This window comes from Lycium barbarum, chromosome 2 (genome assembly GCF_019175385.1).
Source record: "Lycium barbarum isolate Lr01 chromosome 2, ASM1917538v2, whole genome shotgun sequence".
Lineage (NCBI taxonomy): Eukaryota > Viridiplantae > Streptophyta > Magnoliopsida > Solanales > Solanaceae > Lycium > Lycium barbarum.
Window position 1 is genome coordinate 122,505,860 of NC_083338.1, and position 20,050 is coordinate 122,525,909.

Here is a 20,050-nt window from a genome sequence, read left to right on the forward strand (position 1 = left end):
AAATATTCTACAAAATCCCTTGGAATGATACGTTATAAAGGTATCCAAGATAATTTGACGTACGACAGGTACGTGCAGCAATAACCTTCATACCACAAAATAATATTTATATCCTTTATTATTTTATTTCTTTAGGAGGTGTGTTGTGATATTTCTTCATTCACTTTGGGAAATGAAATCTAGTCATTTAGATGAGCCTTATACCTAATTTTCAATAGCTACAAACTGAAACTTTGATAAATTTGAACAATGAAGAGTTACCAAAGAAAATATTCAAGTTAAAAAATATTAGGATAATAGCGTAAAGAAACAAGACTGACATAGTTTCAATACAATGATCTATATACACTTTATTAATTGATCATAATCCCATAATATAGATATAACAATATCGATTGATCACTATCTATCAATAAGTTACTGGAATATTTGCAAAAACTTTACAGCACACATAATTTTAGTAACCAGCCATACAGAAGGAGAATTGGCAAACAATCAAGCCTTATAACTAGTTGGCATGCTTGGATTTTGTCCTTTTTTTTTGTCTTGGACAGAGAGCCAAGTATTAAAAGAACATGACAAGTAAATAACATATTAGCCAAGTAACTATGTAAAGTTTGTGATTTATCTATGATTGGTAAAGTCATCAGGTAAAATATTTTAAAGAAGTCATCCGGTAACTAGTACAATAATATATTAATCATAAAATTGTCATCCTTATTTGAACGTGAGAAAATAATGAGCATAACATAAAGCAGATCTCACATACGAAAATGTGTAGCTGCGTTACGCGAATAACTGTAGAGGAAACTTACCTTGTCCTGGATAAAAAAATAAATTAATTAACTCTTAAAGAAGATATATTTGGCTAAAATAGATAATCTCAATTGACAGAAGAAGAATCTCAGAGTTCTACTAATTCGAAAGTAAATTTCAGTCTTACTACTTCGGGAGTAAATTTCAGATTTACTACTTCAAGAGTAAATTTCGAATTTTACTACTTTAAGATTCGTTTAAAGTTTTACTACTTCAGGAGTAAAATATAGAATATTCAGAATATTATTTTGTCTCTTCAAGAGGTGAGTCGTGATATTTTCATAGCAAAAAACACGTATGTATTTACAATCTTTACCAAATATCATCACATTCACTTCAGGGAATGGATCTGTGTTTATAACATTTATCAAAAGATCTCATTCTTCAAGAATGGAACATAATCATCTGAATGTGCCTTAACCATATAAAATTATGATCGCTTATAACCTCTTTTAAAATATTGCTACTTCAGAAGCAAACCGAAGTATAAATACAGAGAATTTTTTTTTAACATATCTTCCTTTATAATCACGATAAGCTTATGAAAGCACCTATGAAAGTATTTACCACTGCGAGTGGTCAAATATTTCTTGCATATTCTACAAGAGTACTTCCGGTACTTCTTTTAATATAATATACAAAGTATGATATACATGTATTTAGATGATACCAGGTAATGGATTAATAACGAAAGAAATTTATCCAATCAAATAGTCCAAAAGGGTATTAATCCAAGGCATTACTTACCTTAACTCATCTGGAGCAATATGATAATAGGATTTGATTGATAACAAATCTCGTTGATGGCCGCATATATGTTGTTGCTATAACCCTTGTACTTGTCACGTCCCAAAATACCCGCTAGACGTGATTGACACCCAGCAAACACCACCCGCCAGGCGAACCATATATCATATTCTTAATCATTTACAAAAGCACTAAAAGAAAATAAGTGCAGGTCCAGCAACGTTATTAATGATAAAAATGCGAAATAGTTGTCAACCAAATCCATAATCGATTTATGAAAACCAACCAACGCTAAGATAAAAAGAATCTCTAGCCCACATCCCACGCTTAGACCATGGAGCATCTAACAGAGTTACATGAGTTTGAGTGTAGGGCATGTAAACTCAAAATAAAAGAAATAACTAGAAATTAACTAGATAAAGCTGAAATGGCTGCCTCCACGAACAATGCAGCGGCTCACCTCAGTAACAGAATCCACTCACGAAGTCTTCAATTATCAACCTCGTTCTCAACGACAGTATCTGCATGGACATGCAGGTAAGGAGTGAGTTATACATAAATATAACCCAATAAGATCCTCGACCCGCCACTTCAAATACCCCTGGAACAAGTGTTAGAAAATACAAACACACAACAAGCACAAAAATATTATGCATATGAATATATCATTATATAATAGCAACCAAGGTCCAAACCACTGTTTATCAAATATATTATATATCTCAACACAATTTACACTACGAACCGTCATAAGTGGCAGTTAAAGAATTAGTCAACACTATGAATCCACGACAACATACACAATGTGCCAAATATGTCAAGAAGCATACACAATGCTAAGGGAAGCTTACACAATGCCCCAATATCATCAAGAAGCATACACAATGCTAAGGGAAGCATACACAATGCCCCAATATAATCAAGAAGCATACACAATGCTAAGGGAAGCATACATAATGCCCCAATATAATCAAGAAGCATACACAATGCTAAGGGAAGCATACACAATGCCCCACTATCATGGCTCACAGCTATATCACATCACAAAATAATTTATAAAGAGAGTTTTGGATTATTTGAAAATAAAGTATATGCGGTTGGCCTTAAGGATCACCGATTCTGCCAAGCACACGCTCTCCCCAACACATGGACCAGGCAGACAAAACATATTTTTAAAACGGGTTTTGAAAAGCACTTACCCAAAGCTTGAAGTCTCACTTACCTCAAATTCACAATTCAAGCACACTTCCCAATAAATCGAAATTGCGTTCTCGAGTCTCCATATTGCCTCAAACTACATAAAATCGGATTTAGAATGGTCAAAACCCTTAGGGTAAACCACTTCTATATTTTTAGAGGCTTAAACGGTTAAAGTCAAATTTTAAAGGACGAAAACGTCTTCTGGTCAATGTGTTCAAAACCCGACAAGACTTATGTTTTCGGAAAAGCCTTAACGAGAGGATTCCAACGGTATATAGGAGTCTAAAATCCGACGCTATTTGCAGCATAGCAAGTCTCTTAGCTACCACCACAACCTATTGCCATAATCTTATCGGTAATACGCTTGCACCCCACAACTTATCCTTCTTTCAATATCTCACACAACACTGCTAACGGTAAAAGAAACCTCTAAAAGCAGTCACTCACTATAAATTTAAGTCATGAATTTTTCTTGTTCGAAGAGAAAAGGAAACTTTACCTGCTCCAAGCTATATTTTGGTCCAACCCAACCTTATCAGGGCTTATCACACTTGTTTTCTTAATAAAATAGCATTGTCTTCTCGAGCTCAAACAACTCAACTAGAGACGATATCGATATCCTAATAAAGCCTTAAAAAACATGATTTGCAAACCATACTTCCACTTAAGAAACCTTGTTCGAGCTTAATTATCGCACTTGTCTTTACAATAGATATTGAACCTTCTTCGCAAGTCAAATTTTAATCTAGCTCCATTTTTTTTTTGGACTGAATCATGGCTATCATTACGAACATATGATCTAAGCATGGACACGTGAAACACGAGATATGAACAACAGACAATCACAGAGGTAAAGCAAGTTCACATGCACCAACCTGATTCGATCCGAATCCCACAAGAAACAATATACCTAAGATTTTTCCTGCCGTTCAACTGAATCTCATGACTTATTTCGTATTGAGAACTTTCAAATTACTCCTTTTCATAAGCTTCAAATCACAATCTTGCTCATCACTATAAGACTTTTGTCTACTCTATGCTCTCCGAAATCGTTCCCGCATTCAATGCAACCTTCTTCAAGGCTTGCTAATCAAAGTCTAGACCCAACTGCTCTGATTTAGACTATTCAATCAACCAGATAGAGTAAGACTCCAGCATTCGTATAAAACCTAAAGCGACAAGATTTGCATAATGAGTTAGTAAACTAATATCATACACGAACTCGGTCAAAAGCAACTGATCATTAATCACTTATTAGGTAATATCCATCTGACTAGTGTTAAGACTGGCACCCAAGGATGGCACAATCCAAGTGCCACAACCACGATCCTATGGCGAAACATATCCGCCAATCTTACATACGGTAGAGCTGAAACACCTCCCAGCACTCCTACATAATGCTCTCACGTACAACAATGTTAGAAATACATCCTTATGCTTCTACATATCTCTCACATGTACAGTGGTGTTGGAACACATCCATACACTCCTACATAACACTTTCACATATAGCGATGCTGGAACACATCCACATACTCCTACATAAACGTCCCATGCACTGTTACTCTTGTCACACATGACAATATTGACATCTCATGCCATTGCACTATCTCTGACACATAACACCATATAAGCTAGTATGATATATAAAAAAATAGTTCAGCTTAAATCAGGTACACAATCTCGCTAAGTCAATCAATATCACCCAAGCTACGATCACGATTTTCTGAATGAACATATAGACCAGCTACAAAGTCTACATTGATATATTTTTACCTTCTATCAGAGACAACCATGCATTGGAAATTTCGAGTCTCTAACACTCGTATTTAATATATTAACGATTTAAACATAAGAACAACATTTATGTACCCCAAATAACTTTTGTCAATTTTAACTCTCTTCCTGCGGCCCCAATGCATATTTGTGAATCTAAAAAGTAATAAATATAATAAACGTTGTATCTTTTAGAGTACAAATCTCTTTAAGTCAACCACCCTAGGTGTACACACATTCAACTCTTTAATTAGAATGTTCCTTTTGTTTTCCACTATCAAGTAGCCTCGTCTTTAGAGACTATCACTAATCCCCAATAAGGTCAAGACTCTCGTATCAATCAACTGTGCATGTTCAAACAAAAACAACTGTAGCATAACACATGATAGAGCCTTAGTGTGTGTATTAAACTCAACCTTCCATCCTTTTACTAGACACCACAAGGATCATAACGCCATGATGTAAAAATTAAACTTCACACTTTTAACCTCAGTTGTTTAATCAATATTATCCCGACATCTTTTTCAACCACAGCATATGCTTCTATCGACTGAGAAGATATTCGTATATGTTATTAATGAACATAACAAATAGAGAGCTAAGGAACGTTTTTGAATACCCCAATCCTCTAGTGCATGACAATCACTAATGCATTCTCTATCCAAAAGATGTCACCAGAAATTTACACTAACCAAAATAAGTCTTGGTACATGTCTTCAGATTATCCAACACTTTCTCCTACTACTCAGCGTATCCTGATCACAAGTCTATCTTAGAATAGCATATAACACCCTGTAACTGAAGCCACGTATCACGTAATTTAGGAACAAACAAAAAGATACTTGCCCATCATATGATAAAAATTAAGTCATTTTTCTCTTAGTGATAAAAATCTGCATAGATTCAATGTTCTCCACAACAGATAGAAATTAAGCACCTCCGGGCTCTATACTTGGTATAGTGACCTCTCAATGACGAAATCTTGTAACTTATAATTTACTTCCTTTGACTTTGCAGTCATTCTATAATTAAAAATAAAAATATACCAGATTAATGACAGCATATCAATACCCAAGTTTTAGTCGACCTCCACATTATTTGGTATAATTAGTAGGTTCACTGACAGAATAGTCACAAACTTATTACCAACTCATATTCAAAAACTTATTAACTACTCACACTAACCCACTAGTTAGTTATTCAACTCAGGTGCCTCGAGTTAAAGTTAAATACGACCTATATTATCGACGAGGTTGCTTTGTCTATGGACATACCAATTGAATCCTTTAAACTCATTACAAACTCAATATTAGGCTCTATCGAAATGGAAAATGGAACGGTCTTTTTATGGCAATCAAGCTTAAGGCAAGATGAAGTTATTCAATCTGAATCAAAGATAACATCAAGGTCAATAACGCCATGTTTTTTTTCCCAGCACATAAACGTATCATAACTCTGAACTGTGTCCACACATGTTCGATAGACCGGCCAATAATAGTATACTCCACCGCGAAATCACAAATGGTACATCTAAGTATCAACTTCTCTCTTTATCCTCATCTATACTATCATCTCATTAACGTGTTTCTCATCTTCCTCAAGCTTGTGCTTTATAGAAAACAATGTATATTAACAAAACTGTGTGAACCGGTTATCTGTGGCAATCATGTCATTTCTTATTTACTCCAACTTATTTTATGGTTCATTTATTTTCTTGGTGCGTGATAGTCTTTAATATTCCACGTCTTTCCCTTCAACAACTAATCAAGCCACTATACACTGAGTTTCATGCTAAACATCTTACTATCTTGTTTCAATAATTCTTATCTTAAGTCTTATTCTCGCTCACAATCTGGAATTCACCCAGGGACCTACTCCACGAACAAGTTGTGCATCTCATAGGGCCATTATCATGCTCATACTTAATACACTTAAGATATGTAATATTACGCCACAGTCACACTTATGACATCACCATCACGACGTTACTAATAATAGTGAATCGCTTTAAGAGGCATTAAGCTTAGAGCCATTTAAGCACTTTCCTCAAAATATCTTTCACCATAAAGCCCAACAACTTAGGCATGGGTATGCAATTACACTTCTTACTTTCCCGCTACCCTCTTTCTCTTTACCGATAAGACTCATAATATAAAGTTATACCAACAACCCCAGATTTGGATGGTCGCTCTTACACAATTTTTTTTTATATCATTTGACCACTTTTTTTTTTTTGATGACTAGGGAACCGGCAGTCGCTACCCTTTCATTCAACGATTTCTTAACGTTCAAAATTTTCACTAACTCCCGAACATTCAAAAAAATATTTGGCAGAATTTTCTTTGTAAATAAAACTATCCCAAAGTGTACATCGGTCCAATCTCAACTACAATCAACACACACGACATTCCATGTACTCAGTATTACTCTCAGTTGCACATATGACGTTAAAAAAAAACTTTTGAATCAACTGTGACATCTAGCAGGGGAGGATATGCATGTCCTAGCCGTTTGCGGAATAAATATTACAACAATTAGACTAGATTCAACTCAACGCACGAATAAGGAATGAAAGAAGAGGAACCATCCTAGATGTTCAGTAGCCTCAAGGTCATAAGTATGGGCGCCTACATACCCATGAACAAGACTCTACTAAACACTGCTCCATGGACCCGGGACTTAAATCCTAAGCTCTGATACCAACTTTGTCACATCCCAAAATACCCGCTAGACATGATTGGCACCCAGCAAACACCACCCGCCAGACGAATCATATATCATACTCTTAATCATTTACAAAAGCACTAAATGAAAATAAATGCAGGTCCAACAACGTTATTAATGATAAAAATGCGAAATAGTCGCCAACCAAATTCATAATCGATTTATGAAAACCAACCAACGCTAAGATAAAAAGAATCTCTAGCCCACATCCCACGCTTAGATCATGGAGCATCTAACAGAGTTACATGAGTTTGAGTGTCGGGCATGTAAACCCAAAATAAAAGAAATAGCTAGAAATAAACTAGATAAAGCTGAAATGGCTGCCTCCACGAACAATGCAGTGGCTCACCTCAGCAACAGAATCGACTCACGAAGTCTTCAATTACCAACCTCGTTCTCAACGGCAGTATCTGCATGGACATGCAGGTAATGAGTGAGCTATACATAAATATAACCCAATAAGATCCTCGACCCGCCACTTCAAATACCCATGGAACAAGTGTTAGAAAATACAAACACACAACAAGCACAAAAATATTATGCACATGAATATATCATTATATAATAGCAATCAAGGTCCAAACCACTGTTTATCAAATATATTATATATCTGAACACAATTTACACTACGAACCATCATAAGTGGCAGGTAAAGAATTAGTCAACACTATGAATCCACGTCAACATACACAATGTGCCAAATATGTCAGGAAGCATACACAATGCTAAGGGAAGCATACACAATGCCCCTATATCATCAAGAAGCATACACAATGCTAAGGGAAGCATACACAATGCCCCAATATCATGGCTCACAGCTATATCACATAACAAAATAATTTATAAAGAGAGTTTTGGATTATTTGAAAATAAAGTATATGCGGTTGGCCTTAAGGATCACCGATTCTGCCAAGCACACGCTCTCCCCAACACATGGACCAGGCAGACAAAACATATTTTTAAAACGGGTTTTGAAAAGCACTTACCCAAAGCTTGAAGTCTCACTTACCTCAAATTCACAATTCAAGCACACTTCCCAATAAATCGAAACTGCGTTCTCGAGTCTCCAGATTGCCTCAAACTACACAAAAACGGATTTAGAATGGTCAAAACCCTTAGGGTAAACCACTTCTATATTTTTAGAGGCTCAAACGGTTAAAGTCAAATTTTAAAGGACGAAAACGCCCTCTGGTCAATGTGTTCAAAACTCGACAAGACTTATGTTTTCGGAAAGGCTTTAACGAGAGGATTCCAACGGTATATAGGAGTCTAAAATCCGACGCTATTTGCCCTTTCAAATCAATGATTTTGGTTGAAGAACCCTAGAGCTAAACTTTCTCAATTCCTCAAAATATCCCCATGTTTTCTCCACAAAAATTCACCCATAATTACTTAATAAACTTAAATAAAAGATTAGAAGCATTACCTTGATGATTAGGGTTGAAAATCCCTATTTTTCTCTTTTCTTTTGCTCTCTTTTTCTCCCTCCCTTTTCTTTTCTTTCTCTGCGTATTTTTCGGCTGCTTCTGCCTTTTCTGCTTCTGTTACATAGGCTTCCTTTTCTTTTTAAATCATTCTTCTCTTTTCTTTCAAATTTGGGCAGCCCTTCCTTTTTAATTTTTTTTCCTTTTCCTTTTTGAGCTTGGCCCACTAAATTCCTTCTTTTCTATTTTCTTTTTAATTCCTTTTTAAAAATTACCAAACAAACCCTTATTTTAAAAAAATGAGTTATTACAGTACTGGGTCATCCTTATGGGAAACACTCGGCAACTTTATAACATTATTAAATTTCTCAATTGATTAGAGTCTCGTGCTGATAACGTGTTATAAAATAATAAAGCTACAAGAAGAATATTGCAGGGAAAGAGAGAAGAGAGGAGAATACTTTATTTCTCTTATTAGGGATTCTATACAATGAAGAGAACATCTCTATTTATAAGAGAAAGTTAACTTGGTGTCAAAGTCACAAACCCTAAAGTTTCTCCTAAAGATAGACATTCATAATTAAATAATATTTATAACACCACTTTTTTTTCCTCCCAAGTATCCACTTTACAGACAAAGAAGTAGACGTGGAAAATAATTACTGAACCGATTATAGAACTGATTTTCGTCTATCTTCTAATGCTATGAACAGATTTTCTTTGGATTAGACTAGAGAGGCTGTTGAACCCCAAAATATTTTGCTTATTTTAATTTAATTTGTTTGGTGCCGTATAAGTCCTTATAATGGAAATCGATTTTCTCTTTTAATGTAATGTTCAGTATTACTTTTTGATAGTTAATGTCTTCATATGCTCTATATATAGCTGAAATTTTGATAAAAGCAACATATTTATTAATTCAAAAAAGGGCCAAATGTCCTTAACGTCTATGACTTGTCTTATATGCCCTTTGTTAACATATTAGCTGACAAAAGCTTTCAATGTTATCTAATGTCTTAAAAATACTCCTAAACGATTTACGAATTCAAATATTCTTCCCACACTAATTGTGGAAGCCATGTCGAGTTTGCATTTGTTTCCCCCTTTTCTAGTATTAATTTTCCCTTTTCTAGTATTACTAGATGTTGATGCCCATGCGAATAGGTCTAATATGAGCTAACGACAAACATAATATTAGTATGACAACATTTTCGTTCGAAGAAGTATGTACAGGAAATTATTTGGTTTCATTTCATCTCAAAGTTTTTATTCCGTTGAAATCTTTACATTCTACTGGTCCTAACCAAACCTTTAGTATAATTTAATAAAGTAACATAACTTATTATTTTTTTAATTATGAGAACATTCATTTCTTAAGTTGTAAAGCACTAAGAATCTAACATTCTATCTGCTTTTTACTATCGCTTAATGCTATAAATTTATTAGGTTTGCAAAGATATATATATTTGCTTCTTAGATTGAATTGTATTTTATACAACAACCGTGAGTCATTATACATTATTCTCCTAAAGATCAATCATTTCTTATTTACTATTCACAAATAAAAATTAGAAAGTTCAGCGTATAATTCAAATGCGTAATTTATCTCGACATATAGCAGAAAAGTTGTTAGCATGATACAATATTTGCTTATGTTCTTCTTTCATAATTACAATGATATATTGTTAATAAGTACTTTTATCATTTATATCAATTTAGTGAAAATATTATCGTGTAGTCTCACATCATAAATGTATTTTCTTTAAAATTTAATTTAAATTCTACTAAAGTTTATGTTATATAGTTACACATCAAATTAATTTTTTAACCCATATATTTTTATTTTATTTCAAAATTTGTTCTTATTAATGTTAATTGGTTATATAATTTCTCAAATTGCAATTATTTTATTCATTATTTTGTCAGCTTTTTAAATAAAAATTCGCTTGAATCTTTTTACTTATATTACTAATAAGTTTTATATTCAAAACACGATTAATATAACATTGTAGTTTGTACTCCGTATCCAAAAATTTATTATATTAATGTTTGCTACGAATATAAGTTTGCAAAAATTTATTAATAATTTTTAAAAGAGAAGACTTGTTTAAAAGGAAACTATCTTCCCCTCTTTGAGACAAAACAATAGCAATATTTAAACATCAGTTGATAACTTGAATTTTAATTCGATTAATTTATAGGTGTAAAATATTCTATTGTTAATGTATGTAGATTGGACCTAAACAATACTTATTATTTTTTATCAAATTTTGATTTGGATAATTCTAAAATTAAATCAAACTTACATTAGTTCAAATTATTAAATTAATTTTACATGTTTAAAATGAAACAAAGTAGAAATTTGATTTTATATTTAAACGAAGAACTACTATTTTTTAATTTTTGGTGAATACTCTTGGTTTACTCTAATTTCAAGTACTCTATCCAGCTCATTTTACTTGTTGTGTTGTCTTTTGCACGTTTTTTTAAAGAAACGTCAATTAGAATTATAATTTGATTAATTTATCTTATTTATTATTTGATCTCCATTTAATATTATTTTTTATTTTACGACATTAATCTCTTTTCACATTTATTAGAGTAAGAATAAAAATGAAAAACTAATTAAATTCTATCTTATTTTAAAATATAAATATTTTAAGTATATTTATTTTAGTAAACATAACAAATAAATGACATAGCGGAATAGCAAATACAACAGTTAAATATCTAAATTAGATCTCAAGCTAATATAAGAAAAGAAAGGAAATTGTATAGTTTGACTACTTAACCTTTTGAAGAAAAGCAATAATATGGGGGTCCACGTTTTTTGTTGTACAGTGATTTCATTTGTTCCCACTAATGGGTTGATACGCATGTGGCAATAAATCTATCATTATTGACTTAATGGGGATATTTGGGAATTACAAGGATATTGTCTGATTTTTTAATATGGAGTCCACGTTTTTTGCTGCACAATTGTGGATCCCCACCTTAATTTTTTTTTTTTTTTTTACATGAGTAGGAGGTTAACGACGATCCCATGCCCAAATCCACTCTTCTATAATAGTTGAAATTTTCAAGTGTAATTAACTTCTATTGACATATATGTTCTCTTTGTCAAATTTTGTAGTGCAACGCATAATTGAAGTGAAATAATAGAAGTTAAATACCAATCAGATAGATGTTTGTTTCTCTTATACTACCTTTTGTTTCACATATTTGAAAAAGAAAACAAATCGCGTAGAATCATACTCTTCTGTGTGTATTACTATGTGTTGCTTTATTTATTTTATATTTAGCTATTTTGTTGTCTTATTTTTCTTGAAATCTTGCATCGATTACATTTCTTTTGAGCTGAGGGTCTATCGGAAACAACCGCTCTACCCAAAAAGGTAGAGATAAGGTCTGCGTACATCCTACCCTCCCCAGAACCCACTTGTGAGATTACACTAGGTATGTTGTTGTTGGTGGTGGATTTGAAAATGAAGACAAACTTGTCATTTAACCAACTTTCCTTGTTTAAATGAGTTTGAGGTTGTTACTAAAAAGAGCCAAAATCCGGGTCACATAATACAAATGATCATCGTATTGTTAGGTTGTTATAGTTCACAGAATGCGGTTTGTGTCAAATCGTTGTACTTATAAAATCTAAATCAAGTTCTAGAAGATAAGTGTCCTAGAAACCCTACTTTAACATCAAGAGCTAAGCAAAAGAAAAAGTAGACTAGAAAAAATAAGTGGACACCTCAATTTTGGGAAAATAAAAATGGAGGGGAAAGAAGTGAAAGTATTTGTGGTAATATCATTATTAATGCTTATCATTTTTGTAGAAGGATCCATGGCAGTTGAAGATTATGGTAGCTGCCTCGTTGACTGCATCAAAGACAAAGTTCTTGATTGTATTTTCAACCCTGCGACTTGTATTCCTACTTGTGCTGCAAAATGTGCCATACAAGTTCCTTCTCCAACATCAGCTGCTGCAAATTATGCTTGTAACACTGGATGCACCTTGAGCCAATGCAAGAACTTCATGATCCTTAACGGTTTGTACCTCTCTATACGTATTCAGTCAAACCTCTCTATAACAACGTTATTTGTCTGAATATATTTTGGTTGCTATAGCGAAATGTTATTATAGAGAACATTTAATATAGCATAACATGAAAAATCGGTTCCAGAAAAGAACTTGGGAAGTTATAGTGAAATGTCAGTGAGTGGATGTAAAGAAGTCTTGACTTTATATACAAGATGATAATGTCCTTAATTAACTTACTATCCATTACTTAATTTTTAATATTTCAGATGGAAAGAAGCTTGGAGGATGCATGGCTAGTTGCAGCGACGAGAATTGTGCCAAGCACAAGACAGTAGCTGATTGAAGAACTTGTAACTATGTAATATAGCTTAATAATAAATGTTCGCCTCTATTTGTTCTAAGTGGTGTGATCAAATGTTGAATATATGAAAAATTTATATTTCAGTTTATTAATTTCTAGCAGTGTCGCTTCAACGTTAATTTGTAGTTGTGTTATTATAGAAGTAATTCTTTTACTGAACTTGTTGCTTCTTATTCTTCAGAATTTTGGATATGAAGTCGGGACCAAAGTCTAATTTCATAATCAAAGTTTGAAAAACTGAAGTTCTAATTCAAGTCTGCATTTGAACTTCATTCAAACTAGAGTCTAAAGTTAGGCTCTGCAAAACTCAACTTTAAGCCTATCTGAATTTGGAAACTCCGCATCCACATGTCTGAAGTTGATTTTAAGGCGGTTAAACTTTAAAAACTTTATAAATTTTGGTTATTCTTTAAATAAAGGTCCTAAAAACGGTATATGTGCACTTCACCCATTACAATATGTGAGACTTATCTGCCAAATTTGAAGGATAGAACTATTTGTCCACTTTTACCAATGAAAGGTTCTTGCACCTAACATCTTTGCAAACTGTCACCAAAAAATATTTAAAAAGATTATAAGTAGAAGAAAAAGAATAGGACAGCACATTGATAAGATGTTCTGCAAATGCGCAGAAAACGTCGTCATGACTTGACATTACACAGCCCAGTAGAGCAAAAATTATTGGGGCATTAGCAATTTGATATACAATTCAGTTACTGATTCCAAAACTGAGATACTAGTCAACTACTCAACCTATTTTAACTTAGCACAAATGAACAAGATCATGCGGTAAATTACATCAGCTACCAAATGCCAATGTCCCAAACTGTGGAATCCTTCTTTTCATAATAAGCATGATGAAATTTCAGACAAGTGCTTCAGTAAAAATCATTTAGATTTCTTTTGATCCGAAACTCTTGCTCCTGCAATCTTGACAACAGGATGATCCTTTGGTTGGATAAGTTTCAAAGCTGGATGAACCCTCAGATCACCCATTAACAACTTTTGGTTAACATCCAACTCACTCAAGTCGACCTCAATGTAGGGAGGGATGACATCCGCTGGGCATAGAAACTTTACCGTTCTCTTGATGATGTTCAAATATGACCCTACCAAATTGGTTAACCGATGATTACTAAAAAATAAAATTAAATAAAGAATAGCGAAATTGCAAGCAAATAGGGAATGGATATGGCTCAGATGTTATCCGTGATTCCTTTCATCATTTTATCATTCAGCAAGGATACTCTCTGAAATTGACCATCAATTCTAAGAGAAACCCTAATTATGTAGCTCACCATCTCATTATAATCAGATTGCATATATTAGCTTGAAAGATCAGACGCCCTAGGTCCCATAAACAAATATGGACTCATGTTCTAAAGCAATATTGAGAGAGAGAGAGAGAGAGTGTGTGTGTGTGTGTGTGAGAGAGAGAGAGAGAAGAGAGAGAAACAAAGGTATAATTTGGGCTATCACTATTTGAAATTAAAAAGATGCCTAGTTAAGATTAAGTATAGTCTATACGCTTTAGCCCTCTTTTACTTCCTCCAATCTCTGTAATTATTATTTTTTTTGGCTTCAGATGGGAGAAAAGCAAGTTACAAGTCTTTAGGATTTAGTCGTATATCTGAAGTTCTAATGACTTAAGCATGTTATTACAGCTGATCTACACAGTATACTCTCCAATACAACCTCCACTAAGTGACTGTAAACGTTCTTTTGAGAAAAGTATTGAGTTGTATGCCCATCTAACAAATTTATGTTCCATCAATTCCATTAAGAGAATATTGCTATTTACATGCAAACTCTATTTGATTTTTTTTTTTTTTTTTTGGGAGAAGGTAAGGTATTTTATAAATGATCAGCAGTAAGAAAGTGCTGTCAAAATCTGTACATGTGCAGCAAAAAAGAAACTCAGGAAAACTTCTAAACCTGTAGTGATTCTACCACATCTAGAATAGATTCAGCCGCATCGTTTGTTCCAATTTACACCAAAAACAAAATAAAGCTATACATTTAGATTTTATCTTCTGAATTTTGTTTTGCATGTCTTGGAAACATCTTTTATTTCTCTTAATCCAACCAGTTCACCAAATAGCAGCTGGTAAAGTGTTCCATTTTGATTGTCTTGTAAGTACTAACAGTTAAGATTCTAGAACACTTTAACCCAAACTCTTCCTCTTAAGAATTGATTGTGTTTCTTCTCAACCATCATGGAAATTACAGTCGATGACTAGAGGATAACATAAAATATGTTACCATTCTCAAAAAAAGAAGATGACAGAAAATGGCTGCAAGGCCTTTTTCAGAGAGGAAGAGGTGACTGAACCATAAATGATAATGTAATGGGATGCTCTAACTTTTATCAATTCTATCCGGGAGGAAGATTTGAGAAAGAGCTTCACCACTCCAATTACCTTAATCCTTAACGAAATGTACAACTGAATGAAGAGATTACAAGCCGATCAGTTTGGTAGGATGTTACTATAAAGGATTTCAAAATCACTCGCTGAAAGACTAAAGAGGGAAATCATCAAATTGATTTTAGGGACAACAGATAAATGCCTGGATCATCAACTACGGCATGGAGAACCTGGAGGGGTCTAAGCAAACTTGACATGGTGAAAGCCTAAGACATAAGATCGTGCTAACTGGACTTCCTCCTGAATAGTAAAATGATAGGACCTGATCAAAAATGGTTTCAACAGATGACACATCCCGTCTCTATAGCCAGGCTGTCAGTGCTTGTTAATGGCACACCAGTGGGGTTTTCTTGCCTCCTCTCACCAAGGCTCAGACAAATAGCAGGAAATCCCCTAACATGTTTTACCTATGTTGGGATTTGAACCCTGGTCTCCCATGGTTCATTCCAATTTCATCGACCTCTAGACCACACCCTTGGGTGCTCTACCTTCTAGACCACACCCTTGGGTGCTCTACCTTTAGAAACTTCTAAATGTCAATCATAACCATAAAATATTTGCATTGACGAATTCAAGAAAACTAGTCGTTATGCCTCTGAATAAAGAACTGATGCAAGTGTAACATATGATAAGCTAGTTTCAATACATCCCCGCATAAACCAGCATAGTAAAGAAATTAAAGACTTCACAAATATAAACATCTTAGCAAGTACAAAGAGGAAAAAGCAGATGTATCTACTACTCACCTTTCTTCAAACCGGGGGACACATCCTCTCCTATAAATACAAGAGGAACTTCAACCTTTAATAATGCACTTGGTGGAGCTCTTATAAAGGTAACATTAAGAGGTGCATCTGAACCAGATTCCAGATGAACCTGAAACATTGAAATAGATAAATCAGCACATTGTACTGCTAAAACCCATCTAAAGCTCTGTTTGTCTCTAACAGCTTCATAAAAGGTCTTTCTTTTGAAACCGAGTTAGCAGTTAAGGGTCTTTCTTTTGAACCGAGTTAAGCAGTTCCCTGAGTTTCAACCCCAGCTAAACACACATACCTCAGCAGGCTGATCAATATATCTCACTGTGGACTTTTTTCCATCATTCAGTTTAGAATGTCACAAAACTAGTGTCAAGAATGTCCACTAATTATCATCGAACCCTAAATGTGAATATTATACTTCCAAATAGGAAGTTTTGGAAGCTATTTCACAAGAACTTTGATGCTTTCACACTTGTGTCTGCTTACTTATGGGACAATACAACAGCACTACAAAAGCTAACATCAAGTCCTATATTTACGTTTTAACCATCAAATCCACCAAATCTTCTTAGCACCTAGCTTTTTCCAAGCATACATCTACTCAAAAAGCTCCACTTTTCCCCCTTTAAGTGTGTGAAACTATGTTTAAATCCAAGGGTGCAGCCTAGCAGTCAATGAAATGAGTGAAAATCCAAGAAAGCCAGGTCCAAATCTAGAGACAAAAAATACACTAAGTGATTCTTCTTATATGATGCCTAAACCTTAGTGGTCAGAGTTACTAGGTACCTGGCCATCTAACTCAGATTCTACAAATATCAGACAGAAATGTGTGAATTCATAACCAATGACCTAAAACTAGTATAGTATAACATTGCAGCCAACTCCAAAGCTAAACTTAATCAGATAAGAAGCATTATTGACGAATCCAAAGGTTAGGGGACTGATAAACTGTCACTTGCTGCTTACTCGCAATTAAAGTAAAAGGCAAGAAGCTACAATCAAAAAAGAAAGCATACAGGAAGGAGAATTTTGATGAATCTTTTCCCCGAGTTGGGAAAACTTTATCTTCCTGACCCACATATATTTTTCATTCAATTCACATACTAACAAAGACAGCCAATACCTTGGTAGGCAACAAACTTGTCTGTATTCATAACAGTAGGGGAGGATCCGTGAGACCACGCTCTACCACCTAATAGCCCTCTACCCTAATTCGTGTCCTCCACAACATCCTATCTATTGAATTTTGCGATGACCTCTTTACTTCTGTTAATTCTTGTCCGAATTTATTTGAAATGCCTTTCCGTGAGTAGAGAGTCTATCAAAAACAACCTCTCTTCCCAAGGTACGGGTAAGGTCTGCGTACACTCTAACCTCCCCAGACCCCACTCGTGGGATTATACTGGGTATGCTGTTGTTGTTAATATAAAAAATGTTCCAAGACATAAGCTTTTCTAACAGCATGGAAGCATTAATACCCACACCTATACCTAAGCATAGGGGTCGTTCGGTCGGAGGTATTAGAGAAAATAATACTGGTATTAGCTTTTGGTATTATTTAATCACTTGTTTGGTAGTGTATTCAACCTACGTATAACAAATATAGGTATTAGTTATATACACCCTATTTAGAGGTATTTAGAAATTACGCAATGCATGTTATTTAATACAACAAACCAAACCGTCAATAGAAGATAATGCTAGCATAACTAATCCCAGCATTACTAATACACCCTATTCAGTCCTCCCTCCGTTTCAATTTGTTTGTGTTACTTTCCTTTTTAGTCCTTTTGAAAGAAAAATGTTTCTTTACTTTTTTGCCAACTATTTAATTCCAGCTTTCCACATGACACGTTTAAGACCACAAGATTAAAGGTCATTTTGGTACATTCTACACATCTTTAGTTTAAGAACACAAGATTCAAATGTCTACTTCACTTTCTTAAACTTCGTGCCAACTTCGTGCCAAGTCAAAACCAGACAAACAAATTGAAAATGAGGGAGTACTATTCTTATACACCCTACTAAACGGCCCGTAATAGATAAAAGCTTTCAACAAACTACAAACTGCTTACTCCTATATCTAGATCAATTCAAAGTAACAAAATCTAACAGAGGCAAAAAATTACCTTTCTTGGGAGAACCCGAACTTTCTCAATAACGTCATTAGATTCAAAATCGGGTCTAACTTCAAGATCAAACAACCTAGACAAGAAATGAGACCTGCCAAGATGAGTAACAAGTTTCCTAATCTGATTAGTCTTTACAGATATCAGCCTTTTATTACCACCATGTTGTCCATCCTCTTGTTCAAACACAATACTAGGTACCCTTCCAGCTTTCCTCTCTTTAGCAGAGATGTTCTTGCCCGAAGCGACACGAACAACTGCGTGAATAGTTTCATCGTATTTGGGGTCGGGTTTAGGGTAGTGTTGTTGTTGTTGTTCTAGGTCTGGTGGAAGAATGGCGGCGGCGGCGGTGTTGCTGAAGAAACGGAAATGGTGGAGGTATTGAATGCGTCGGATCAACATTTTTGAGTTGGAGAGAGTGGGCAGAGGGGGGCTTAACGAGGGTTTTGATTTTGAGTTGCTCTTAGTTAGTTAGGGTGTGTTTGGTAAGGATGAAATATTATGTTTTCCAATTTTTCCTTTTTGGGCAGGTCAAATTGTTTTGGAAGAGATTAAAAATCCCTTACAAATGAGGAAAAGAAGATATTCACCCCTCAACTCCCACTACCCCGCCCCATAAAGTTTTTGCTAAGGACCCGATTGGCCATGAGAATTAGTCGCTTTTTTTCGGAATTTTTTTCACTTTTTTTGAAAATTAGTGCTTAGCATCGAAAATTTTAAATACAACTTTGAAGTTGTATTTCAAGAAAATATTTTCCTTCGTACCAAACACACCCTTAATGTTGGCACTGTGGGCTGTACAATTTTTACACAGGTAAAGAAAACGTAGGGAAAGGGAAAATTTCCCTTATTTATTCTTTCTAATTTTCTGTTTCTATTTGTTTTCTTTTGATTGATTCACCGATCTGGGGTTCTATTAGTAAATATCCTCTCTGATTAGTCTAAGGTTAGGGACTAGGAGCGTTAATGGTTTCCTGAAAATCGTTGAATCAACTAAACCAAATATTTATATAACGGATTATTTTATTTTTGTTATAAAACTTTAGGTTTCCAAGTAAATTTGGTACTGAATAATTATGAGACTTTTATTTCCTTAAAACAAACTTAAAAAAATATTACAACGCAATCGAATAAATTTATATAGATACAATATATTATATATTATTAAGTTAACAACAACGAAATTAAATTGATCCGGTAATTTTCAGTAGCGAGCTATTATGGTATTACTTTTTTCCTCATTTTTTTCAATTCTTTTATATTTTTTTGTGATTTTTCTCTAAAAATTTTAGTGATGGTACCCATTATTTTTAGAATTTTATGTCTTTTGAACTACAAATTTTCAGTTAGCAACTTGGTAATCGTTCTAAATTAGAATAGTATTATTTTGATTTGGAACAACGCAATTTGCATTGTTGGTGGCATGTAAATCAAATACTCTCTTGAGCATCGCATATATAACCTCTCGTAGAAATACCTAACGAATATATAATAATCTTAATCTATACTTTATTTGTACTATATTAAAACTCGGTATGAATTTCGAGGGGCTAGCATGGATTGGCTATCTATGCATTAGAGAGAGGGCCTTAAAATGCTAGCCTGAGTCGCTGGCTAAGATGGATTAACTTTAAAAATTTCTTTTTT

The 20,050-nt window shown here is 34.1% G+C and overlaps 2 protein-coding genes across 2 annotated transcripts; one reads left to right on the forward strand and one right to left on the reverse strand.

Moving 5' to 3' along the window:
• The first annotated feature begins 12,380 nt into the window (after positions 1-12,380).
• LOC132621787 (uncharacterized) lies at positions 12,381-13,268 on the forward strand. Its single transcript, XM_060336207.1, has 2 exons — positions 12,381-12,733; positions 12,993-13,268. The coding sequence occupies exons 1-2, from the start codon at positions 12,457-12,459 to the stop codon at positions 13,067-13,069; spliced, it is 354 nt and encodes a 117-aa protein (XP_060192190.1). The 5' UTR covers positions 12,381-12,456; the 3' UTR covers positions 13,070-13,268.
• A 398-nt stretch (positions 13,269-13,666) lies between these two features.
• Positions 13,667-18,912, reverse strand: LOC132627001 (uncharacterized). The gene is made up of 3 exons (XM_060342047.1): positions 18,404-18,912; positions 16,260-16,389; positions 13,667-14,196 (listed from the first exon to the last, which is right to left on the reverse strand). The coding sequence occupies exons 1-3, from the start codon at positions 18,803-18,805 to the stop codon at positions 13,976-13,978; spliced, it is 753 nt and encodes a 250-aa protein (XP_060198030.1). The 5' UTR covers positions 18,806-18,912; the 3' UTR covers positions 13,667-13,975.
• Between the last annotated feature and the right edge of the window lie 1,138 nt (positions 18,913-20,050).